General features: G+C 40.8%; 1 protein-coding gene across 7 annotated transcripts in view; it reads right to left on the reverse strand.

Annotated features, from left to right (window-relative positions):
- The window catches only part of AHI1 (Abelson helper integration site 1), a 211748-nt gene that overhangs the window by 2933 nt on the left and 182526 nt on the right, over positions 1 to 26289 (reverse strand). For 4 of the 7 annotated variants that reach the window (XM_043888069.1, XM_043888068.1, XM_043888073.1 and 1 more), the window contains 2 exons: positions 9784 to 9833; positions 2376 to 2478 (listed from right to left, as the gene is read on the reverse strand). In XM_043888069.1, coding sequence (XP_043744004.1) covers positions 2376 to 2478; positions 9784 to 9833 — 153 coding nt within the window. The remainder of the gene's footprint in view (positions 1 to 2375; positions 2479 to 9783; positions 9834 to 26289) is intronic. The other 3 variants (XM_043888070.1, XM_043888072.1, XM_043888071.1) reach the window with 3 other exon arrangements.

Below are 26289 nucleotides of genomic sequence, written 5' to 3' on the forward strand. Positions count from 1 at the left end.
AGCAAAAGTGAGGGCCTTCTAAAGGCAAATCATGGGAAAAGAGAAAGGACGATTTCACAGCAGGGTTTTAGAAATGAACATGCAACCAGGTCAGTGTTTGTGTGTATGTTATGAAAAATAAGATTCATAAAAATACTGAACCCTATTCCACAAGAAAATCAATCCAGTGAGTATTCCCCAAAGCTTTGCTGTGTGGCTAGACACCAGGAGAATTACTAGGGGGAGAAAATGTGAGCATATTATAGCCCTTGCCTTGAAGTATTGGGTTAAACCCAAACAGATGTTTTGGCCAACCCAATATTACCATTTAATCAGAGTTAAAAGGCAAAGCACTGTGTAACAGAAATAACTCTGAACTCAGAGCCAGAAGATCGAGTCCTAGTTCAGGCACTTTTAAACTCTGGATCTGAGACCTTCATTTCTTTAAATGTAGAAAGAAAGGGCTATATTGGAAAAATTCTGAAATTACTTTTGTTTTAAAAGAAATGATCAAGTAGGATATATAACAAAATATGCTGACTAGAAAAATCAGAAAATACACACAGTAAAATGAAGGATAAAAAATCACTACAGTTCCATCATTTAGAGATAACTACTCACATTTGTTGATGTATATTGTTCCATACTTTATGTATGTTATATAAAAATTATTTTATAATCATTTTAAACTTACAAATTTATCATCTTTCATTTTTAACTTACAAATTTATCATCAATCTTTCCATGTCTATGAAAATACTTCTATAATATTTTTACTATTGTAATAGTCACATGGTATTCTATTTCATAATCAATCCTTTATTCATAGAAATTGATTTTTTCCCTTCCATTTTCCATTTTGAAAACTTGAAGGAGTAGCCTTTTAATTAAATCTCTACATATATACTTAAATACTTTCCTACAGTAAATTCCTGGAGGTAGAACTGTCAGATCAAAATATATGAACAATTTGAAAACTTAAGAAAAAGCTATACCCTACAAAGGATTATTTTTATACTATTACCAGCAGTATATGAGAAAACCCACTTCCCCACACTCTCATCTACACAATGTTGTGTAAGTCTGAAGCTTGCTGCCATTTCATGAAGGAAAAATACCATCTCATTTACTGATTTAATTTCTATTACTTTGATCACTGGAATTGGACATATTTCAGATCTTCACTGATATATATATCAGTGAAATATATATCAGAAAATATATATATCAGTGAAATATCTATATCTATATATATATATATTTAAGAATGTTCTATGTATCCTATGGGTCAGTTCTCCTATTGATAATCTTTTCCCTACTGATTTTTTACAGCTTTTTATATGCTGAGGTTATTAACCCTTTGTCATATATTTTGTGGAATTCTTCCTGATCCCAGGTCACTGGTTGTTTACAGCTTCTGCTTATGCAATTTTTTTCTCTTTGACATAAATGATTTTAAAGTTCTGTTATTTAGATCTAAAAACCTGTTTCCAAAATATGTTTTCTAATTCTGATATCAGTAATAAAAAGTCATTCCTTAACTCTCATGATCCTACAATTATTGATTTATCAGCTTTCTATATGATGAGAAAAGTAATGTGATAAGAGTTTAACATTTCACTTTTAGTAGCCAAACTTCTCTTCTACCAATGGAGAAAACAGAGGTCACCTTCTTTAGAAAGTCCTTTCCTGTCCTTCTTCCTCTCTCACCAGAAAACATTGTCATTTTGCACCCCCTGCCTCTCTCAGTGGAAAAGGTAGTCCTGCCTTCTTGTCTCAAATTCTCCTCTTTAGTTATCCCCTTATTCCACATGTTGACCAGCTCTTCTCAAGGGGCTCTTGGCTCTGGGTTTATAAATACTCTTGTAATTCCCTCCGATATAAAGATTTTTCTCTACATCCTGTGTTTTCCACTAGTTACTGCTCAGCCTTTTCTTTCCTTTCAAGTCCAATGTTTGGGAGAAGTGGCCTCTTCTGACAGGTCTTCTCCCCGTGGGCTGGAGACAATCTGACTCACGTTTCCAGGATTCTCATTCAAAACCTTCCTCTCCCAGGTCACAGACTCTTGGCTGCCAAACCCAAAGGCATTTTTCAGTCCATATTTGCTTCTGTTCTCTTTGACATGTGTCCTTGTTGACTATGCCTTTCTAAACCTCCCCGTGGACTCCGTGACGTGACTCTCTCCTGGTTCTTCCTAAATCTCCCCGTGGACTCCATGACGTGAGTCTCCTGGTTTTTCCTAAGCCTTCCCATGGGCTCCGTGACGTGACTCTCTCCTGGTTCTTCCTAAATCTCCCCGCGGGCTCCGTGACGTGACTCTCTTCTGGTTTTTCCTAAGCCTTCCCATGGGCTCCGTGACGTGACTCTCCGTGACGTGAGAGGTGGCTTCCTCTCACCTCGGTGAGGGTGACTTTCCGGCTGGCTTGCTCCGTCTCCTTCCCCTGTGTGTCCATGACGTGTCCTTGGTCCTCCTGGCTCTGTTCTCTGCCCCCCTCAGAACTGCAGGAGGGGAAGAGTGGAGACAAGGAGCTAGTGAGAAAGCTGCTGCAGCAGCTCAAATGGGGCTCTGACTCAGCAAAGTGGCAATGGGAATAAAAAGGGGAGATAAATGGGAGGATCTGAGAGAAAAATATTCAGTAGACCACATGAGCGATTATATATGTGTCTGGGAAGCAGGGAGTTGCTGAAAATAATGTAGAGATTACAAGCCTTAGCTGGTTGGGCTCCTTTTTCTACTGTATAAAGGGACAAAAATAAAATAAAACCTCCTTCTCTCAGAAAAATATTAGCCTTGGAAAAACCAGAAAATTTATCAAATTGTGTGTGTGTGTAAAAGTGCAGGAGATCCCTTAGTGACAAAGAAGGGATGAAGAAGTTTACGTAAAGAAAACAGTGATATCCTAACATGTGAGATGGGAATGCAGTATTTCAAATGGTTTCATATTAACAGTAAGAAAGAAGATGAATATTTTATGGATGTATATGCTGGGAGGGATTGGTGGCAGGAGGAGAAGGGGACGACAGAGGATGAGATGGCTGGATGGCATCACTGACTCGATGGACATGAGTTTGAGTAAACTCCGGGAGTTGGTGATGGACAGGGAAGCCTGCCGTGCTGCAATTCATGTGGTCACAAAGAGTTGGACACGACTGAGTGACTAAACTGAACTGAACTGAATCCAGTAATGCAAGTTATTAGAAAATACAGAAATCATGAAAAAAGGGAAATTCAAAGAATGGAAGGCAATGTCTCCTCTCTTGGATGTCCAGGAATGGTGGTAGACATCGTGAAAGAAAGTGAAGGTGAAAGTCACTCAGTCGTGTCTGACTCTTTGCAACCCCATGGAGTGTAGTCCATGGAATTCTCCAGGCCAGAATACCAGAGTGGGTAGCCTTTCCCTTCTCCAGGGGATATTCCCAACCCAGGGATCGAACCCAGGTCTCCTGCATTGCAGGTGGATTCTTTACCAGCTGTGCCACAAGGGAAGCCGAAGAATACTGGAGTGGGTAGCCTATCTCTTTTCCAGCGGATCCTCCCAACCCAGGGATCAAACCAGATGCACTGCAGGCAGATTCTTTACCAACTGAGCTATCAGGGAAGACATCATGACAGAACTCAAAAAACGGTTCGAGAATTTCAAAATGAGGCAATAAAGAGGACTGAACAGTGACTCCTGTGGACTGAATTGTGTCTTTCACAGGTTGAAGCCGCCAAAGTTAATACATCTTACAAAGGAGGTCTGGCCTTTAAAGAAGTAATTAAAGTTATATGAGGTCATAAGGGTGAGGCCCTAAGCCATAGGATGGTGTCCTTATAAAAAGAGGAAGCGACACCAGAGAGCTCTTTCTCTCCACACACACACACACACAGAAGAAAGGCCATGTGAGGACATGGCAAGGAGGTGGCCGCCTACAAGCCAGGAAGAGAGGACTCACCAGCACTCAGCCCTGTTGGAACCTTGATCTTGAATTCCCAGCCTTCAGAACTATGAGAAAATACATTTACATTGTTTAAGCCACCAAGTCTCTGGTATTGTTACAGCAGCTAGAGAAATCTATAGGGAGACGTGTAAGTAAAGGGCTTCCCAGGAGGCACAGTGGTAAAGAATCCACCTGCCAATGCAGGAGGATGTGGGCTTGATCCCTGGGTCAGGAAGACCCCCTGGAGGAGGGCAGAGTGACCACTCCAGTACTCTTGCCTGGAAAATTCCATGGACAGAGGAACCTGGTGGGCTGTGATCCTTGGGGTCGCAAAGAGTCAGACATGACTGAGCACACACATAAGTAAATAAAGTGAAGTCAGATGACTGAGAAGGAAAGGATGAGAAGTCACAAAGATGAAAGAACAAACAGAGCACACTTAGAAAGCAGGAAAATGAGGAGACGGGAAAGAAAGGTGGAGCTCTGACCCAAAAAGCACTGACAGCTTACTATCTTCAGGGAACCTACACTCTAGCATCACAGAAAAAAACTCAAATGTCTGCGATGCCAGGGTGATAAGGAGAACGTGGGAAGCCGCCCAGGAATGACACAATAGGACTCGGTAAGCTGGAGAATGGATGGCTCATCTCAGGGAGGCAACCACTATCCCAGGACGAGGGGAGGGAAGCCCCGGAAGAAGTGGAGCTGTGGTCCTGAGATTCAAAAGAAATATGACATGTACATTTTTGTGAAACACAGTAGACCTGGACTGTATCTTGCTAGCAGTTGTTTTTCTGTTTTTTAAATATTATTTTAGAAATTGTTTAAAACATTTTTTTTAATATTGCTGTTCTGTGCATTTCCCTACCCCACTTTGTTCCAGTCACAGGTACCCTGCTGGCCTCCGGGTATTCCAGTCACCTCCCTGCAGTTGTGCCTCAGCTCCTGCCCCTCTTCTGATTTCTCTAGGGCCTTTCCTTTTTTGTTCACCTTGTCTCTACATGGTTTTGAAGACTTAAATGCTCTTACATCTTTGGCTTTTCCTGACCACTGGAGAAAAATCAGACTGAGTGATCCTTTCCACCTTTTTTCCCTTATGATGTACATACAATCTAACAGAAAGCTGCCCTGAAAAACACAACATTTGGACTTCTGCTTGCCTCCAAGATGGAGTAACATGGACCAAGTAAATGCTCATCTAAAACAACCACAAATATTGGATAAAACATACGAAGCCATTTTCAAGACATTGAACCGTAGGCAACAAAAGAAAGTGATAACCAAGAAATGGAAAATAAATGAGATCAGCCCTATGATCGCCTAGCTTACTGCCTTGAGAGTTTCCAGGCTACAGCACAGGCAGATGAAAATGGTGTGGAATGTGGCGGACTCCCTGAGTGAGGGCTAGGAGGCTGAGGAGAGCAGGAAGGCTATAGTTCACAGGCTGCCAGAGAGGAGAGAGGGGGAGAACGTGAAGACTTGCAAGGGTCCCCTACGAATATTCAGCAGAGTATAGGTGAACGTATGCGTCTGAGGACATGTCCTGAGGCCAGGGACAGTATCTACGTCCATCAGCCAGGATGGAAAACCGCACAACTCAGAAGGCATTAGGTGGAATATTTAAAAGGGATTTTTATTAGTGGTGAGGAATAAACAGTCCAAGACTAAACACTGCTCAAGTCCTACCTAACAAATCTAGCTAAAAAGAAGCACAGCTTAAACTCAAAATTATCAGAAATAAAGATCAGAGTGGAAATCAGTGAAACAGAAAACAGATAAACAATAAAGAGAAATCAATGGAAAAAAGCTTGTTATTTTCAAAAAAAATTCATAAATCATTTGCCAGGCCGACTGGGGAAACCAGAATAAAGAAATAAATTATCAACACCAGGAATTAAAAAGGCAATATTATTACAGATTCTTTTCATATTAAAAAGATAATAAGGTGATATTATGAATAGTTTATGTCAATAAATTAAACCACTTGCATGAAATGGAGAAGTTCTATGCAAGACACAGATTACCAATGCCTATATAAGAAGAAAAGAAAAGGCAGAGGAACCAGAGATCAAATTGCCAGCATTCGCTGGATTATAGAGAAAGCAAGGGAATTTCAGAAAAACATCTACTTTTGCTTCATTGACTACACTAAAGCCTCTGACTGTGTGGATCACGACAAATTTTGGAAAATCTTAAAAGAGATGGGAATACCAGACCACCTTACTTGTCTCCTGAGAAGCCTGTATGCAGGTCAAGAAGCAACAGTTAGAACTGGACATGGAACAACGGACTGGTCCAAAATTGGGAAAGGAGTCCGTCAAGGTTATATACTGTCACCCTGCTTATTTAATTTGTATGCAGAGTACATCATGTGAAATGCCAGGCTGGGTGAATCACAAACTGGAATCAAGATTGCTGGGAGAAGATATGCAGACAGTATCACTCTAATGGCAGAAAGTGAAGAGGAACTAAAGAGTCTCTTGATGAGGATGAAAGAGGAGAGTGAAAAAACTGGCTTAAAACTCAACATGCAAAAAACTAAGATCATGGCATCCAGTCCCATCACTTCATGGCAAATAGAAAGGGGAAAAGTGGAAGCAGTGACAGATTTTATCTTCTTGGGGTCCAAAATCACTGTGGATGATGACTGCAGTCATGAAATTAAAAGATGTTTGCTTCTTAGAAGAAAAGCTATGACAAACCTAGACAGTGTATTAAAAAGCAGAGATATCACTTTGCTGACAAAGGTCCATACAGTAAAATCTATGGTTTTTCCAGTAGTCATGTATGGATGTAAGAGTTGAATTGGACCATAAAGATGGATGAGCACCATAGAATTGATGTGTTTGAATTGTGGTGCTGGAACTCTTGAGAGTCCCTTGCACTGCAAGGAGATCAAACCAGTCAATCCTAAGGGAAATCAACCCTGAATATTCATTGGAAGGACTGGTGAAGCTGGAGCTCCAATACCTTGGCCACTTGATGTGAAGAGCCTACTCACTGGAAAAGATCCTGATGCTTGGAAAGACTGAGGGCAGGAGAAGAGGGCAACAGAAGATGAGATGGTTGGACAGCATCATTGACTCAAAGGATATGAGTTTGAACAAACTCTAGGAGACAGGGAAGGACAGGGAAGCCTGACATGCTGCAGTCCATGTATTCGCAAAGAGCTGGACATGACCTAGCAACTAAACAATAACAATATAAGAAATATACAACCTTAATGGCCGTACTTGCATTAGACACATTGAACTTGTAGTTAAAATCTTCTACTCCAGGCCCTGATAGCTTTACTAGTAAGTCTACTCAACATCTGAAGAAGAAAGAGTTACATCAGCAAAAACAGTGGTGGAAGGACTTCTGAAAAATTTCTCCTCCAAATAAGCTATGGGAAAACTGGCAAAAATGTTTTTTTAAAATTTAACTTTTTAAAATTTTGGAAATTAGCCAATAGCTTGTAGTAACCTGGAGAATGTTTATTCAAGAATGGTTGACACTTGGTAAGAATTAATTTCTTCTCATGAAAAGAAGAAGAAATTGAAGGAGTTTGGAATGTGATGATTATAAATATGGAAAAATATATAGTGGAGGAGAGATTGGATAATCGGAGTTAATTAACACTTATGACTACGTTATATTAAGAAGAGATTTCATTTATTCATTCAGTTCACATATGAGTGTTGACAAATAAAGGCCTTTAGTATTACTGATCATCTGAATTAAATTCTCTCTTTTCAAAGCTGTTAATGAAGTAAAATATTCTCTGTTTCAAAAGAAACCCCCAAACTCAATATAAGATACATTAGCAACTAGGGAACACTAATATTATTTAAGGATTAAAACATATTTGTAGAAGCTTCATAGAAAACTCTGACTTGGGCAGCAGATAAACACATCATAGATGCACGAGATACAAAAAGTAAAAGTTTAAGACTTTCAAGAAAAAGGTTTAAAATTAACCTATACAATTTCTTCTTAGTATCAAGAGTGTAGCTTTAACTAAAATGTGTAGATTGTTTGCACAGAAGTGACTGACATTTCTTAAAAAAATTTTTTTTAAGTATAAACGAGACAAGAAATTCAAGTAGAAAGTGGTGAGAGAAGTCCTATGTGGCTCATTTACATAGCCTGGTCAATCAGCTAATAAGCACATGTTAGGAACCGAATGGCAAAACTACAAAGAAACAAAAAAAAAAAATTAGCTTCTATCCATTTACTTGGGTACAATGGACTCATTTAAGTAAGTTAGAGAAATAAAGAAATGACTTTGTTACATACTGGGCTATAGCATTTCCATCTTCAAGTCGCCTACAGTTTTGAAATCATGAGAAATGTATCTTAATTCATCCTTACTTCTAAGAAATTATGAGTATAGGGAAAGCCCAAAGGCCTTAGATGAACCTGAGCACTGAGACATAACTGAACTTCTCGTGAAGATTTATTTTCAGAAGCTTGTTAAGTACTCTGTGTTCAAAAAGAGAAGCCTAGCTACCCTGACATGCTGGGATGCTTTTTGAGGCTTTTTTTGAATTTTCATCTGGAGAGCATTGTCTGGCATCTTCATATCATCTGAAGATATGTATCCAAAGTGATCAGAGTGAGGACAGAATCTTTCATTCACATCTTAGGTAAAAGTTCTAAAGTATTTTATAAAACATGTTCAGAGAGAGCACTGTTCCCATAATGTATTCAAACATGGTCACTTCTGGTTGTTGAAACAGAGTTTTCGTCTGTACTGATCCAGCATATTTTTTCATATGTGTGGTCTATCATTGAGTATACATACCTCAGAGTCAGCTATTATCTCATTAACTATTATGCAAACTTTCAATTATTCAGAGATTGGAACTGAAAACAAACCTTGCAGGTACAATAAAAAACAAAAAACGGAAAGACCTGGAACATGTGTCTGTGTCATGTGACAGGCAGAGTGAAAGTGTGGGAAGAACACAGATTAGGAAACAGAAGATCTGTGTTCTGGGACTGGGTCCGCCTCTTCCTACCTGTCAGGTCATGTTTCTCCGCATGCAGAGGAGGGGTAAGAGCAAGGGTCTGCAGGGAAACGCGGACACTCAAATGTGGTGAGGAGCGACTGTGCTCTGAAGCAACACAGGGCTTCATATATGATATATAATGATATACAGTCCTAGATGGGCTTCCCAGGTGGTGCTAGTGGTCCTGCCTGCCTATGCAGGAGGACCAAGTCGCTTCAGGCATGTCTGACTCTGTGCGACCCCATGGACTAGAGCCCACCAGGCTCCTCTGTCCATGGGATTTCCCAGGCAAGAACACTGGAGTGGGTATAGCAGGGTTCCTGAATAAATGTTTTCCTGAAGGACACTCAGTAGGGATTCCCTGTGTGTATGTGTGTGGAAGCATACACCCAGACGTGGGAATGGTGATGTGGGATGGGAGGGCATGGCAGATACCCGAGCTGTTCAAGGTTGTTACATTCAGGTGACAGCTTGCTGGTGATGTATGAATATGAAGTTTCGGCTTCAAATTAGGTATAATGTGATCTGCAATGATAAAAACTGAGACATACTTTGCAACAGTTTTCAATATTTTTTTGAGGTAAAAGAGATTTTCCATTTATGTATTAAGTAATGTAGTAATAGCAAGTACCAAAAAAAAAAAAAATACAAAACTTCCTAGAGATTTTTTAAAATAAACACTTTAAAAACTGCTCAAATACTTAAGGCATTTGTAAGAAATATACAAGGATAATATCCCAGATATTAGCCTTTATACATTAATGCTTCAAAATGGGTGTCTCGTAACTTGTGTAGTGTGATGCTATGAAGAGAGAACTGGAGAAACTGTCCTTAAAAGAAACACCAACTATTTATCACTGCAAATTATTTAGGAGGAAAAGCTGCTTACTGTGCCATGCACTCTGAGGTCAGTCTGAAATCCTCGGACTTGAATAACTGCTGTGAAAGAAAAACAAAGAATAAGTCACAAATCACAGAAGACAACACTGGCAACCTGCACCTGCTGAAGACCCGCCAACCGGCTGAATGAGGGGCGAGCAGGCCTGTTCTGAACACAAGTGTCTATCAGCATAACCTGTTCACTCCCACAGAAAACCAAGGGAACAGCTCTTCAGACGGGCTCAGCACTCTTTGTAAATAAAGTGAGCTTTTAGGTGTGCGTCTAAGAGAGTCAGTCGTGAATCAGCCTAAATTAAGTCAGTGACGCTGTGTTGTATCACTTAAGTTGTGTGTTTACCTTCCACCACTGCATCTTTCCTTTGTAACCTTCCCACTGCACTCTGTATTTTCATGAAGCCACACACTGAAGTGTGTGTAGAATTCTGAATCTGAAAGCTCTTTAAATCTTCTACAAACTTTGCTCAGTCTGTTTTATTAATGGCACCTCCATGAGGAAATCAAAGAAGCACTTTGAGGGGTGCCAGATTACACGCTGAGTTAGACGGTTCCTCTGCGCTTGTCTGTTCTTAGTGGCTCAGTCGTATCCGACTCTTTGTGACCCCATTAACTGTAGCCCGCCAGGCTCCTCTGTCCACGGAATTCTCCAGGCAAGAATACTAGAGTGGGCAGCCATTCACTTCTTCAGGGGACCTTCCCGATCCAGGGGTTGAACCCGGGTCTCCTGCACTGCAGGCAGATTCTTTACCACCTGAGCCAACAGGGAAGCCCCATTCCAAATCAAAGTATACTGTGGAACAATGGTGTTTGATATGAGACAGTATTTTAGAAATCAATTCAATGTTGCCATAAAGCAGACTTGGAAATTTTATTTAGAGATAACTACATGTTATGGAAATGATCTACTTAAACTTCACACAGAAAATATAAATCTTACTGTGTTAAAGCTTTGAATTACATATGAATGAAAGAGAGATACCATAATTATCTAATTAAATTCTTAAACGTCCAGAAAACAAAAAAAACACAAAATGAAGTGAAAGGAAAGGAGTAAAACTTTCTGTTTCAGTCTTAACTTCTTTGAGTAACTACTGCTTTCCCAGTCTTATCTCTACTGAAACTTGCTTTGCCTTTTTAGATTTCCTCCTTCACAATCAGATTTCAGCAAGATTTGGCACTGAGCACCTTTAGGCAAGTATTACTTTCCTTATCATAAAGATTTCAAGAGGATTTTGTACTTTTCTGGACCATAATTATGTGATATTATTGCTAGCTATATAGCTTTAAATCAAGCACGTAATAAAAATAAGAGTTAAAGGACAAGGAGACTCAGTGGTGGAAGGTGGATGCTGCAGTGTTTTAAAGAACATCAAAAGAACCAATCTTTTATTTTTCTCAACTATTTGAAGATAATCTGACTCAGTTAAAATGTGTTTGGGAAAAAAGTTACAAGTACCCAGAAAATCTAAATTCAAGGACAAATGCAGATTGCAGAATAGTCTACCTGCCCTCAAGCCAACCCACCAAGAAGAAAACTATCAAAACCTCTCAGAACGCATCAATTATAACCTAATTTTTTCAGTTTCTTCTCAGGCTTATGGAATAAATTCCAAACAGTGTAACCAAATTCATGGTAAAATGCTTCTTTTACATGGTCTAAGTATTACTTCTCTTTGCCCAATGCAAGAGCAACATCTTAAATAAATGTACATATATACAGTTGTCCCTTAGTATCTGAGGGGGATTGGTTTCAGGACACTCCACCCGCCCCCCAGATACCAAAATCAACAGATCCTAAAAGTGACTTATATAATGGTGTAGTATTTGTATATAACCTAACAACCTCCTGTATACTTAAACTCATCTCTAGATTACTTATAAATACCTAATATGATACAAGTGCTATGTAAATAGTTGTAAATACAATGTAAATGCTAAGTAAATGGGTGCCAGTGTGGCAAATTCATTTTGCTTTTATGGAACTTTCTGGAATTTTTTCCCATGTAACTGTGAACCATGATTGGTTGACTCTCTAGATGCAGAACCTGTGGGTAAGGAAGGCCGACTGTGTACATGAAATGTTGTAAAATCAGTGGATTAAAAAAGAAAAAAAAACCCCAAATCATGGCTCTAATCAGAATTTGAGTCTACTCCAGAGGCTGAGGGAAGAAAAGTCAGACTGAATTATCCATCACTGTTGAGTCAGTGTTGCTTTTCCCTGCGCGCTGTGACCCTGAAGAACGAGTAACAACATTTGGCCACATGCAGGTCTTCGCAAACCTGTTTTTAATAGACTTTTCATGTGAAATGGGTGCTATGATGTCCTCAGAAACCTGACTTAAGCAGGTTAAGCTCTGTCCTTGCCCCGTTTCCTACTGTGTTCCTGCATAAGTATGGTGGGCACATCCAGGTCCTGTCTCAAGATGCAAAGGTTGTTTTAACCTGGGTTCAAATTCCATGAACCACAAATTAGTAGGGGATCCACATTACAAAGTTTTAACACTGATTGTAAAAGGACACTTATTTAATTAGGACCAAAACTTCAGTTCTAAACATCTTTACTTGCTCATTCCTTGGTCTCAGCAGCAGCGCGCCATATGGGCAGTTATTCATGGAGGCAGAAGGAGGGGGAACAAGGAGGTGTTTCTGTGAGCTGTTTTGTTTCACTTTGTTTTTAAACAAAAAAGCCCCCAAGGCTATGAGACAATCTGCCCATAAGCACCCCCCACCATCAAGGCCAAGGAGCATGACTGCCTTTCTTTCCCTCCTGTCCACTCACACCTCTCAGCTGTTTGGGAACTTAATTTCCTCTTCATGGACACCCTTGATTTGGAGAGGAGGGGATGAAGACAGGAAGATGAGCAAAGCAAAGGAGATCAGAATCTATAGACTCTTGCTTCCCAAACCCTCACGATTTCTAGTGATGCTCGTAAATTTAGATGCAGTGAGACAAACATGAAAGGAATGATTAATGGAATGATTTTCAGTGCTTCCCTTGATTACATGGAGATTTACCAAGGAGAAGCAGCTCATAAATAACTGTGTAAAAGAGAAATAGGCCATGCAAACAACTCACCCAAATATTTCTATAAACTTGAAGAATGAATGCAATATTAGGTAGATATTTGATCAATGTTTGTTGCAGTAGCACACCAGCTTTAAATAAGGCAAATTTATGATACAATATAGCTTTATTTTTATGTGCTATCTATATACCTCCTGATATCTACCTTTTCCAAAGAATTAATAACTGCAATTTCTTTTTATACTCACTTTGTAGGAATTTTTTTAAAGGCCCAACAACTAGGGCTGTTGGTTAAATTATAATCTTGATTCTGTCCTTAACTCTATGTGGCCCAAGGAAGCCACTTAACTTCTCCTGAGGTCTGTTTTCTACTTGTAAAAGTACAGGAAGTGCTCAGAATAAAAGCATGAACTATCATAGCACCATCCTTCCATTTTACAGATGAGGAAATGGAGGCCCAGAGTTACCAAGATTATAGAAGTAGCCTGAAGGTTATAATCCTCTATTTCAAACTGATTTAACAGCTTAGTTTAACAGCTAAGCTCTTTTTCAATATAATTTTGTTTGAAAGCCTCACATACAAACACTTAAACACCTAGAATTTCTCTAGGTGAATTGAGGTTTGGAGGCCAGGCAAACCTTGCCTCCCTAGATCGACTCCCCAGAGCCCGGAGGAACAGGGCTCTACAGAGAAGAGTTTCCAAACTGCTCCACTACACAAGCTCTTTCAGGTTTTCTCTACTGCTAAAGTTATGTTTGGATGGGGGGGCATAATTTTATGATTTTAAATATTCATATAAGTTTGCTGTTGATCCTTTGATTTTAGAACTTATTATTGGTTCTATGAGCTGTATTTGGCACTCAATCTTCCAATTATGCTTTTCCTTAAGAACAAAATATTCCTTTGTATTAAGATGTAGTTTCTAGAAGTATGTTGTTGTTTAGTCACTAAGTCATGTCTGACTCTTTTGCGACCCCAAGGACTGTAGCCCACCAGGCTCCCCTGTTCAAGGGATTTTCCAGGCCAGAATATTGGAGTGGGTTGCCATTTCCTGCTTCAGGGGATCTTCCTAACCCAGGGATCAAACCCACATCTGCTGCACTGGCAGGCAGATTCTTTACCACTGAGCCACCAGCGAAGCCCCTTCTAGGAGTATATTAAAACAAAAAGTGAAAGCCTTCATCTTGATTCATGATTTGTAGTTTTGGATACTAATCATGCCAGGTAGGAACAACAAATATTGAGTTGGCCAAAAAGTTTGGGCTTTTCTGTAAGATGTTATGCCAAATACTTAACAGAATGCCACTCTAGGGGCAAGGAGTATACTACACACCCTGGAGATGCAAAGCTAAGGCGGTTCGAATATCTTATACTCTAACAGGGAAAGGCATGGAGATAAGCAATGAGGCAGAGGAAGACCCATATTACAATAAAGAGAAAAGAAATGTGCAGATATAAAAGAACAGAAGCCCTGAATTGCAACTGGAGGCTTCAGAGGAGGAAACATTTAGCTAACTCCTAAGGAATAAATTGAAACTGTGATCACTGGAGTGGTGCAAAAACTATACAGTTGGAGAAACTGGGGTAAGCAGAGGCTGGAGGCTTTGTGTGTGCAAGGGGGTGTGCTCAAGGAGGATGATTTGGGAGATGAGGAAAAACTGGTCAGAACGTCTATTCAAACGTTGAAGGATGAGAGCTAGATTAAAACTTAAGAGATTTGGACTTTAAAGGCAAACAGAGCACCAACTAAGATTTCTGAGCTGATAAATCACATGACTCGACTTCTATATTAGGAACAGAAAACAGTGTACTTCTGGTAGGCAGGTGAATAGTGCAGTAAAGACTGGGGTATGGGAGCTGCTGGCCTCCCCAGGCAGGGGTTGGGGGCTGTTTCGCATCATCCTTCCCAGGCTCCTCTCCGGCAGCGCACACTTCAAAATAACTGCGCCTCTTCACGCATTCTAGTCTTTGTCCTTTCCTTCCGGATTCTCCTCTGTTCCCATGGATTCAACCCATATGTTTATGCCAACGACTTCCAAATCAATACCCTGAACCTCAAATTCCAACTTTCTTCAAAATGATTTGGCAGTTTCATTAGTTTTCAGCAAATCTTGCAGGTACGTAGTTTTTCTGAAAATAGGCTTGGAACCATCCCTTTGCCTCCGAACTATCTCACAGTCTGAGGGCTCAGCGGCCCTGCTGCAGTGGCCGCCACACAGGTACGGACCGCTGTGCCTCTCACAGTGGAGCCCCCTTTTCTTCTCACAGGTGGTCACCTTAGAAACTCAGACTGTTCCTTTTCCCTCATGTGGGTTTTGTCACAGCATACTTTCTCATTATGCTTGGTTTGGATTGATACAACAGTCTTTCTTGGTCTTATACAGTACTGCTTTTATTTTCCTTCTTCTAGCCTCAGACCTTCTAGAATGAGTTTTTGAAAGAACTGACTTGATCATGCCATCCGCCATGTTTTAAATCTTTCAGTGGCTCACGAGTGCCTTCAGGATCAAATCCAGCTGCTTAACTTGCCATATGAGGACCTTCTTGATCCTGTCCCCTTATGTGGGTTCAGCTCTACCTGTTTTTAACTCTGTATCCTAGGCTCCAGCCATGATGAAATATTTGTGATAGCCTGTGTGCCATGCCTTAGTATTTGTTCAGTCTTCCCGGAATGCCCTTCCTCCCATAAAACTCAATTTAGAAATCAACCCCATTGGAAAGCATTTCCTGACCTCATTAAGCTTAGGTCAGGGGCCAGTTCTATTTATTTTCCTGCATTACATATAGAAATCTATCAAAACACTTAGACTACTATGTTGCAAAAACCCCTGATGTTTTTGTTCTTTCAACTATTTGTTCTTTCGAGAGAGAGAGAGAGAGAGAGAGAGAGAGAGAGAGAACTCCTTACTTAAAGGTGAAGGTAGATGATGATTCCACTTACACACTGGGGGAGACAGGAAAAAATTGGGCTTTTAAAAATGCATTTGGTTTTGGGCATATTGGACCAGAGATTCCAGAATGATATCTATGTGAATGAATCTGCAGGCCAGAATACTGGGGTGGTTAGACCTTCCCTTCTCCAGGGGATCTCCCCAACCCAGGGATCAAACCCAGGTCTTCCGCATTGCAGGTGGATTCTTTACTGTCTGAGCCACCATGGAAGCCCTATGTGAAATCTGTGTGAAAATTTCCAGGTGATTAGAAATACAATTCTGAACAGGAGCCAGGGTTACAGATGTAGAATTTGATACACCTGAAATGCCGAAGTATTAATAATATGGGATGGACACATACACAGTTTTATTTAAATGCATAACCAACAAGGACCTGCAATACAGCACATGGAACTATGTTCGATGTTATGTGGCAGTCTGGATGGGAGGGGAGTTTGGGGGAGCAGGGATACGTGTATGGCCGAGTCCCTTCATCCTTCACCTTCATTCTTCAATGTCACCAAACTATCATGACGTCGTTAACTGGCTATGTGTCCGTCTGTCAGTCCATCGCATCCAACTCTGTGACCCCAAGGACTATAGCCCATCAGATTCCTCTATCCATGGAATTCTCCAGATAAGAACACTGGGGTGGGTTGCCATTCCCTTCTTCAGGGGATCTTCCTGGCTACCAGTTCAGTTCAGTTCAGTCTCTCAGTCGTGTCCGACTCTGCAACCCCATGAATTGCAGCACGCCAGGCCTCCCTGTCCATCACCAACTCCTGGAGTTTACTCAAACTCATGTCCATTGAGTCAGTGATGCCATCCAGCCATCTCATCCTCTGTCGTCCCCTTCTCCTCCTGCCCCCAATCCCTCCCAGCATCAGGGTCTTTTCCAATGAGTCAACCTTCACCTGAGGTGGCCAAAGTATTGGAGTTTCAGCTTCAGCATCAGTCCTTCCAATGAACACCCAGGACTGATCTCCTTTAGGATGGACTGGTTGGATCTCCTTGCAGTCCAAGGGCCTCTCAAGAGTCTTCTCCAACACCACAGTTCAAAAGCATTAATTTTTCTGCGCTCAGCTTTCTTCACAGTCCAACTCTCACATCCATACATGACCACTGGAAAAACCATAGCCTTGACCAGACGGACCTTTGTTGGCAAAGTAATGTCTCTGCTTTTTAATATGCTATACCCCAATACAAAATTAAAAGTTTACTTAAAAAAAAAAATTCTGCTCCAGAAAAAAAAAAAACAAACAAAAAACTATTTGAAGGGACCAGCTGGTTTTTCAGTTTCTCTGAGGAGCACTTTTGACCACTTGAGGGCTTCTGCACAAGCTGTTTCTAATGCCTCAAATGTATCCTCCTGGCCTCCCCGCCTCTGCCCTTCATAAAAACTAACCCATCCACTTCTCACCACAAGGCCTCACAGCTTCCCTTCAGTCCTTTCACTGCTTATGTTCAGTTTTATGACTCATTAATTACAGTTACTTTCACTCATCAGGCTGTAAGTTCTGTAAGGTGAGGGACCTTTTCTGTTTAATTCACCACCACACTACCCAGACTACATGCTACCACAGTTCCACAGGACAACAGTGGGCATTCAATGTATGTGTGCTAAATGAATAAGCAAAGACACCAAAGGGGTGGAGGGGTGAGGATGCAGATCGCTGGTGGGGTGAGGGCCAGAAGGACGTGGGAGGGGAAAATGACCCAAAATACAAGTGGAGAGGTCAGCCGTAGAAAGGAGGGTACATCTTTCTTTGAGATCTGAAAGCCACTAGAGAAGGAAGGGGAAGTAACAGAAACGCAGAGAAAGCACCAAGTCAGCCTGTTGTAAGTCTGAGGAGTGTGGACCTTATTTTGAGCAGGCTCTGTAAAGAACGGGGTAGGGAGTCAGTCAGGAAAACAAAAAGACGATCAAGACCACAGGCCTCACTCAGGCGGGGAATCAAATACGACACAGAGATAACCACCACAATTAGGTGCTTTTCTTAAGCAATGATAAGATTCCAGAGAAGTGAAAGAAATGGACAACTGGTTTACTCTCAGGGCTGGGCACTGGGAAGACCTGTATGCCAAGTCACACACTTGAAGAGCCATTCATGTGCATGACAAGACATCAAACTGCTAAATGACTGCTGCCTTCATGCATCTATTTCCTGGTGGTCTAAGAGCTGGTTTGGGGAAAGTGAAAACTGACGGCAGAGGCTTCCCTGGTGGCTCAGTGGTAAAGAATCCACCTGCCAATGCAGGAGACACTGGTTTGATCCCTGGTCCAGGAAGATCCCACATGCTGTGCCCCACAAGTAGTGAGTCTGTGCTCTAGGGAGCCGCAACTACTGAGCACATATGTTGCAACTACTAAAGCCCAAGTGCCTGGAGCCCGTGCTTTGCAGCAAGAGAAGCCAAGCAATGAGAAGCCCACACACCGCAATCAGAGAAAAACCCCCTCTCACTGCAACTAGAGAAAAAGCTTGAGATGCAAAGAAGAGCCAGCATGGCCAAAAGTAAATAAAAGTTAATTAATTAAAAAAAAATAAACCAATGGCAGATAACCAAGAAGACAGGAAACATCAGAATGCCACCTCCTCCCTCTTAAGAAAAATTCTACAAACTAAAGAATCGTTTGAGTCAGCCACTGCCTCTTTTGGGACCAAACTATTTCCTAGATGAGTGATGTGGGAAGGCAACGGGGAGACTGAGGGAGACACGGCAGTTTTATCAAGCCCACTGCAGCCCTCTGCACACTGCTGACCATCTGCTTATGAGCTACATCATCACTGCTGATGCCGGACAGGGTCAGGTCTGATTTGGAAGATTAATACATACCTCAGTACAGCCGCTCCACTTTATCTGATCCTTCATTCAATAAGCATTTATTGAATACCTGCTTTGTGCTAGATGCTGGGAATTCAATTTTAAATGAGACACCTGCCTTCAAGGAACTTTTAGCTCTTTTATTTACATCCAAAAGGGAAGACAAGAATAGAAGACAAAAGTCATATACATGAGCCATGCTGGAGTTGTAGGTTACATTTTTCTGTTTGACCCTATGCCTGACCTTTTCTGTCTCCATCTTTACTATAAAGATTAATAGGTTTTATAAAATGACTATGTACTTTTAGTGGCTTCCCTGGTGCTCAGAGTTTTTTTTTTCCTCCCTAGTGCTCAGTGTTAAAAGAATCAGACTGCAATGCAGGAGATGCCGGAGACGTGGGTTTGATCCCTGGGTAGGGAAGATTCCCTGGAGAAGGGCATGGCAACCCACTCCAGTATTCTTGCCTGGAAAATCCCATGGATAGAGGAACCTGGCAAGCTACGGTCCATGGGGTTGCAAAGAGTCTGAAGCGACTGAGCTCGTACTGTTAATAAAGTTTCAAAATGCAGCTAATCCTCATTATTTGTGGATCCCTACTTGCAAATTTTCCTACTCGCTAACATTTGTAATCTCCAAATCAACCTGTGTGGTGCTCTTGCAGCTGAGATCATGCCCTGGCGCAGAGCGGGGACACACGTGAGCTGCCCAGTGCCCATGTTCCCGACGCGGGAGGAACATGAGAACCTCCTGATGCCCTGGTGTGTTTCTAGCGCTCTGGCTCATGGGGTCAGTTCTCATACAGACAACAGGTGTCCTTCTGCTGACCTATTCAGTGACATGCTTTTCACATTTCTGTGCTTCTTGTTGGTGATTCTGCCGTTTTAAAGGAACCCTAAGCCTATTGTTGAAGTGCTGACCCATGTGACCAAGTGCAACAGGGCTGAGGGGCCTCAGAGATGAAGCTCGTGTGCTAGTCGGGCTTTGTTCAGGTGCACGTTGTATTCCATGAGGTCAATTTTCACAACTTGCCTATATTAGATGAAGTGTTTTTAGACTGACATACATATAAAACAAGGTTACGTATTGGTGGGTTGACGAAAAATCTTGTGACCAGAGGCTCTCAAGAACCGAATCCTGCATTTGCTCTAGGAGCTCTGGTTTAGAATTCAGTAATTCAGTGTTTATGGTGAATTTATAGAACATAAGCACTGTAAATGAGAACTGACTGTGGAGTTTCCAGCATGGCTTCTGTGCACCCACCAGATTACTATTTTACTTATTACTTATTACTATTTTACTTATATTACTATTTTATTTATAGTCTTAGTTGCTACCTTTCATAATCTTATTCCTTGACAAATGTGTGAAGTGTTGGGGAGCTCTGTCTCAATCAAATATAATCATTCATTGAGAATATCCTATACGTACAGTACTAGGGTGGGGACCTCAGGAGGAACACAGATGTTGGAAAGGTGATTCCCGTTAGTCTCACATGGCTGTGTGTAAGGGCTTATAGACGCCTTCCATTCAGTCAGGTCAACTGGAAGTTTATACCCCAAGGTCAAAGAGCCTGAAGTAGATACGTTATTCCACAGATGAGGCTGGAAGCCCAGCAGTTTAAGAACTATTACTCTAGCATATATCAAATCAGTAGTCTGCAGGGGTTGGAGAGCTCAGGGCTAATTTCTGACTGGTGTGTATGAAGCTGACCTGGCTTAGTAGCCGGTAAGCATGGATTGCTGTGATCTCGATGGTCTCCTCTCTTTCTTGCCTTCTTCCCTTCCTCTGGTTGGAATCTCAATTCTTACCAGCACTATCCATCAAGGAGTTCAAGTTCCCTCCCAACAAGCAACATTAAACAGACACAGTAACTATCAGGCTCATAATTTATTGAGGGCAAATATACGTATAGATGACTTGGCACTAAGGAAGCAGGTGATAAATGTGGTGAGAGACAAACAATATGCTACAAGATTATGGGAGAAAGATTTCTCTGCACAAATGGAGGTTCCAGCTGGCCCTCTGCACCTCAGTCTTATTCCTCATCCCCCTTCCTCATTATCTCAGTACGTGTACGTATGTGTATCTGTTCATGTCAGTTTAAACACAACTGCTTGGTCATGCTGCTTTTAAATTTGTTCTTTTGTTGTCTTCTTGAACCACGTATACCCAAGCAAAAACCACACTTTTTTTTTTTTTTTGACATTAATAAGGTACGCATTTATTGACTGTAGCAGACTAAGTAAATATACATGGTATTTGAGGTAATTACAAAAGTTGTGATAAAAAATGTGACCCATATAAGAAGATGATTCACATGGAAAAATTCAATCTGAAGTGCAGTTTAGACCTGTGCCTGCCAGTGAGTTTAAGGACAGGGCAAGACCTTCATGGTCTCAGCCCAGGCCTGTTTTCCACTGTGATCTTGGGATCGAGACTGCTTTTCAGTCAGTGATTCTGCAAGTTGGCGGGAGAGAGCATTTTCTTATAAGGGAGATGCCAACCTTTGCAGGTTGATCAAACACCCTCTCTCTTTCTTGGGAGATATAGCAGTGGGTAGGAGGGTGCTATTTAAACACACCCAAAGTAACAGGAAAGCAGAAACAGAAGTAAAGGAAAGAAAAGACTCATCAAGTGCAAAAACGTTTGGCAAGAGAGTGATAAAAAACAAATCTGTTCCAATATGTTCAGAGGGCTTTCATTGTACACATGGTTTGTGAGAATAAAAAAAAGACATTCAAATAGAGAAAGACTCTTCCCTTTCTATGTCAACTTGGAGAACCATGTTAAAATCAGGGACAACCACGATCAAGTTATTGGGATTGCTAAGTAGTAACAATTAAGAACAATGTTTTTGTGTGTGTTTAGTCAAGTCTGACTCTTTGTGACTCCAAAGACTACAGCCCTCTAGGCTCCAATGTCCATGGAATTCTCCCAGCAAAAACACTTAAGTGGGATAGCCCTTTCCTTCTCCAGGGGATCTTCCTGACCCAGGGATCGAACCTTATGAGCCAGAGGAGAGGGCAACAATAAGAACATTAGCAAATAGTTAATTTTCCACAGCTTAGGTAAAGATTAGCATTCAGCCAAGTTTCTTAAGCAAAGGAAATAAACGGTAGTCAAGTGACATCTAAATTCAATTGACACACTTCATATACATTCATCACGCTGAGCCTCACATACCTGGAAACATCTTTATTTGAAGCTGTTGTTTTTAAGTTGTGTAGTATGTAACTCCAACAACACCACTTACATACTTGCAGGCAGTGGGAAAATAAATGCAAAGTTTCCTTATCGAGATCTTAAAATCAGAATCGTAATTTGAGGAAAAACACACATAATCATATGTATACAAAATATATATATATCTATTAAAATAGAGCAGCTTGCAGCTTTCAGCTGTGGGGTGTGGGTGGGGTAATTTCGATCCCCAGGGAAATGTCTGAAAGACACTTTTTTTTTTTTTCTTTTTTTTTTTTTTATTTCAACTACAGAGGGCAGGTCTTTATTCCCAATCCCGATTGTCACAACTGGAGGGGGTTAGTACTTCTGGCATCTAAAGGGTAGAGGCCAGGAAGGCTGCTCAACATCCTACAATGCACAACACATTCCCTCTGAACAAAGAATTATCTAGCTCCAAATGCCAACGGTGCCAAGGCTGAGAAGCACTGGAGTGCCTGACAGAACAAGAGGACAGCAGAGTTAGGGTATCAGAGAACTTCCGGAACAAAGGTCACGCTGACCGTCAAGTCAGAAGACATGGGGAGTGATAGCAACCAACTCTGCCACTATCTAAAGGGTAATTTACAACTTGGGATGACTGGTGGGATGTTTTCCCAATGACATCTTTCAAAATTTAGATCTGTAATAGATTATAAGAGGGATGTTATGGTTAACTTTTGAAAATGTCATCATGGAGAGCAAATACTGTATTATGCTATCAAACAGACCTTAAAGTCACTGTCAGAGAAAATGTGGGCCAAGAAGAACATTGGTTTCACCCGGTACAGCATCATGTATTTTATATTTTGATGATGTGTCTCATTGTTCAAAGATTAGAATCTAAACCTGCCTTCTCAGAATCATGAAAGAGTCCTTCAAATACTTATCAATGGTTTATTGAAACAATTATGAAGACTTTATTGAGAATTTATATTATTCTCTAAACTAAGTTTTCATGGAAGATTTGTATAAGAAAATGAGATACGATAGAGGATGGGCTCAGACTCAAACCAGATGAATAATCAGTGGGTTGCTACACGGCAAAACAACTTTGCCCTTACATTATTTTGTACACATTTTAAGCGATGAGAGTTAGGAAGACAATCAAAGAAAATGAAAGTGAAAAGTGAGAGTGAAAGTCACGGAGTCATGTTCGACTCTTTGTGACCCTTGAACTGTAGCCCGCCAGGCTCCTCTGTCCATGGAATCCTCCAGGCCAGAATACTGGGGTGGACAGCCATCCGCCCTTTTCCAGGGACTCTTCCCTACCCAGGGATTGAACCCAGGTCTTCCACACTGCAGGCGGATTCTTTACCAGCTGAGCCCCCAGGGAAGCCCAAGAATACTGGAGTGGGTAGCCTATCCCTTCTCCAGCGGATCTTCCCAACCCAAGAATTGAACCAGCAGATCTTCTCAACCCAAGAATCGAACCACCTACATTGCAGGTGGATTCTTTATCAGCTGAGCTACCAGGGAAGCCCTCAAGAAAATGAAATATTCCCCAAACTTACTTTGGGGGGTTGAGACTAAAACCACTGGCAATTGTCAAGGAGAGAGAAACTGAGAGGACAAGGAGTTTGTGGGGCCTCACTCTGTGGAGGGTAACAGGGGACACGCAGGGGAACTGCCCCAAACAGCAAGCACCAGAGCTGCAGGGGAAGAGACACAGGCTGAGTGGCCGTCGTCACGGACAGCGCCTGAGGAGAAGGCGCGGGAGGGGAATGAGTAGCAAACGTGTTACAGACCTTCAACAGAGCTAGGATTTCACGGGTTCTTGCAGGCCAAGAGAGATTCTGGAGGTTGTTAGAGTTCCTCTGTGGAGAACGTTTAGGGACTTTATTACTGGGAGTGCAACCTGTGCTTGTGAGGAGACTCACGCTGTCTCTGCTGCTGTAATATCACGGGGGATCCCACTCACTTTCCTTTTTTTTTAATGCTTTTTAAAAATCATTTATGTATTTATTTTTGGCTGCTCCGGGCCTTTGCGGCTGTGTGCTCGCTTTCTCAGATTGAGGTAAGTAAGGGCTGCTCTTCATCGTGGTGCACGGGCTTCTCACCGGTGTGCAGGCTCTAGGCCCATGGGCTCCAGCAGCCACGGCCCACCGGCTTAGCTGCCTCGTGGCATGTGGGCTCTTCCCAGACCAGGGATCGAACACGTGTCCCCAGCATTGACAGGTAGATTCTCATCCACTGAACCACCCGAAGTCATCCACTCGCTTTCTTTGCAGGGCATCGTATCTCTCTAGACTAAATATATTCTTCAAATGTAAATAACACTTTTTAAAAAAAAAATTGACATCTTTTCCCTTTAAATATTTGTTATTGAACCAAATTATGGAGAAAAAAAGAAATATCAGTGTCTGCACTGAGATTCTTTATGTGACACTAACAAGCACTTGAATGCTTATTTACTTATTTTTTTTTAATTTACTTATAAGTTAAAATTTTGACTTAGTTCTCTTCAGATAAAGAAAAGTTCAAGTATTCCCTGAATTTTAAAGTGAATCAAGCATATAGTAATTTTTATCTGTCTGATATAATAAGTTAGAGGTTTAATCAACTGTATTTTCTTTGATAAATGAATTACTAAAGTGAAAAATATGTAAATTGATTTTTTTCTTTAGTATTAGTAAGAAGGTAATAATAATCATGATTGTATTCAATGATTTAGTGTATATTAACTAACTTTTAGGTAGCTGGAAAAATCTACCACTGTCTACCATAAATTTGCTGTTGGACATCAACACAGTAATAAAATCATATAATTCCTATGTTTAAGAATAATATGGATATACTTCTGTTACAAGGAGAAATAAACGGAAAATTTTTTTCTATATGAAGTGATTTTTAAAAATAGTGATACAGAGCGTAATTAATCCAGGCTTTAAAAAACAGTCTACTCTGGGGATGAAAAGGGTAAATAAAAGTTAGATATTTTGTAGAGTAAGGCACAAACATGTAAACTGAAAGCAACTTATTCACTGCCTACTATTTTCCTGATAGGTTGACAGAATTATCAATGTAAAATTTTGTGTGCATGTGTTTGGCTGGAAGAGGAACTACCAAGGAGTTATCTGATGCTTTGGGGTTCTCTGTTCTTATTTTGGACTAGACAAGAAAACAGCTGTTTCTGAATAGAACTGGAGTATGCAGTTCAGTTTGGAAGTCAGCTCTTCTGAATTAACCAAGCCTGCTCTCTCTGACTCTATATGCTAAAGTAAAATTTTGAAATTAATTAAAACAGCTTTCTCTCATGAAGAGATGAGCTATGATGGATATTTTAACAATTATCTGGGAATAAAATAATAACTTATTCATTTAATGAGTTTTTAGAGAAAGACATAAAACATCACAGTAATTTCTCCACATTCATAGAAATAATCTAATATTCCTATGCATAACTGTTACTATATGCCTGGCACTTACATAAAAACATAATTGGTTGTGTTAACATTGAAAATTTACTGAAATTAGAAGGCACTCTTTTATCATAGGTTTCATTTTTTAGAAATTAAAAAAAAGAAGAAAACTAAGCACTTTCAGAAATTTAAAGAAAAACCTGGGCATTTTAGGTATTAAAAAAAAGATAACTGGATATTTCAGTATCTTGAAAGTATAAAAAGAACAGAATTACCTGTGGTAATAAGAACAGATACCTAGATATTTTTATTAAAAAAATAAACTCAAAATGAACTCAAGACTTATAAATGTAAGCCCTGAAACCATAAAACCTTAAAGAGAATACTGGCAGTAAACACTCTGATGTGGGTCTTAGTGATATTTTTGGGTCTGTTTCCTCAGGCAAGGACAACAGAAGCAAAAACTAACAAAGGTACTACATGCTCAGTCGCATCTGACTCTCTGTGACCCTATGAACTGTAGCCTACCAAGCTCCACTGTCCATGGGATTTTCCAGGCAAGAATACTTGAGTGGGTTGCTATTTTCTCCTCCAGGGGATCTTCCCCAACTCAGGGATCAAACCCACATCTTCTGCATTGCACGTGGATTCCTTACCACTGAGCCACCTGGAAAGCCTAACAAATGGTATTACATCTCACTAAAAAGCTTTTGCAGTGTGGTAAACCACTTACAAAATGAAAAGGCAGCCTCCTGAATGGGAGTAAATAGTTTGGTGATATATCCAATAGGAGGTTAATATTCAAAAGAACACATGCATCTTAATATCTAAAAAACAAACAAACAACCCAATTGAAAGATGGGCAGAGGCAAAGGATCTGATCAGATATATTTCCAAAGAAGACATCCAGACGGCTAACAGTTATATGAAAAGATGCTCAATATCAGTTGTCATCTGGATGATGCAAATCAAAATCACAATGAGATATCACCTCACACCCGTCAGAATTGCCTCCTCAAAAAGACAAAAAATAGCAGGTGTTGGCAAGGACGCAGAGAAAAGGAAACCTCTGTGCACTGCTGATGGGAATGTAAATTTTTAGAGCCACGGTGGCAAAACAGCAGGGGAGGTTCC

This window comes from Cervus elaphus, chromosome 26, assembly GCF_910594005.1.
Source record: "Cervus elaphus chromosome 26, mCerEla1.1, whole genome shotgun sequence".
Classification (NCBI taxonomy): domain Eukaryota; kingdom Metazoa; phylum Chordata; class Mammalia; order Artiodactyla; family Cervidae; genus Cervus; species Cervus elaphus.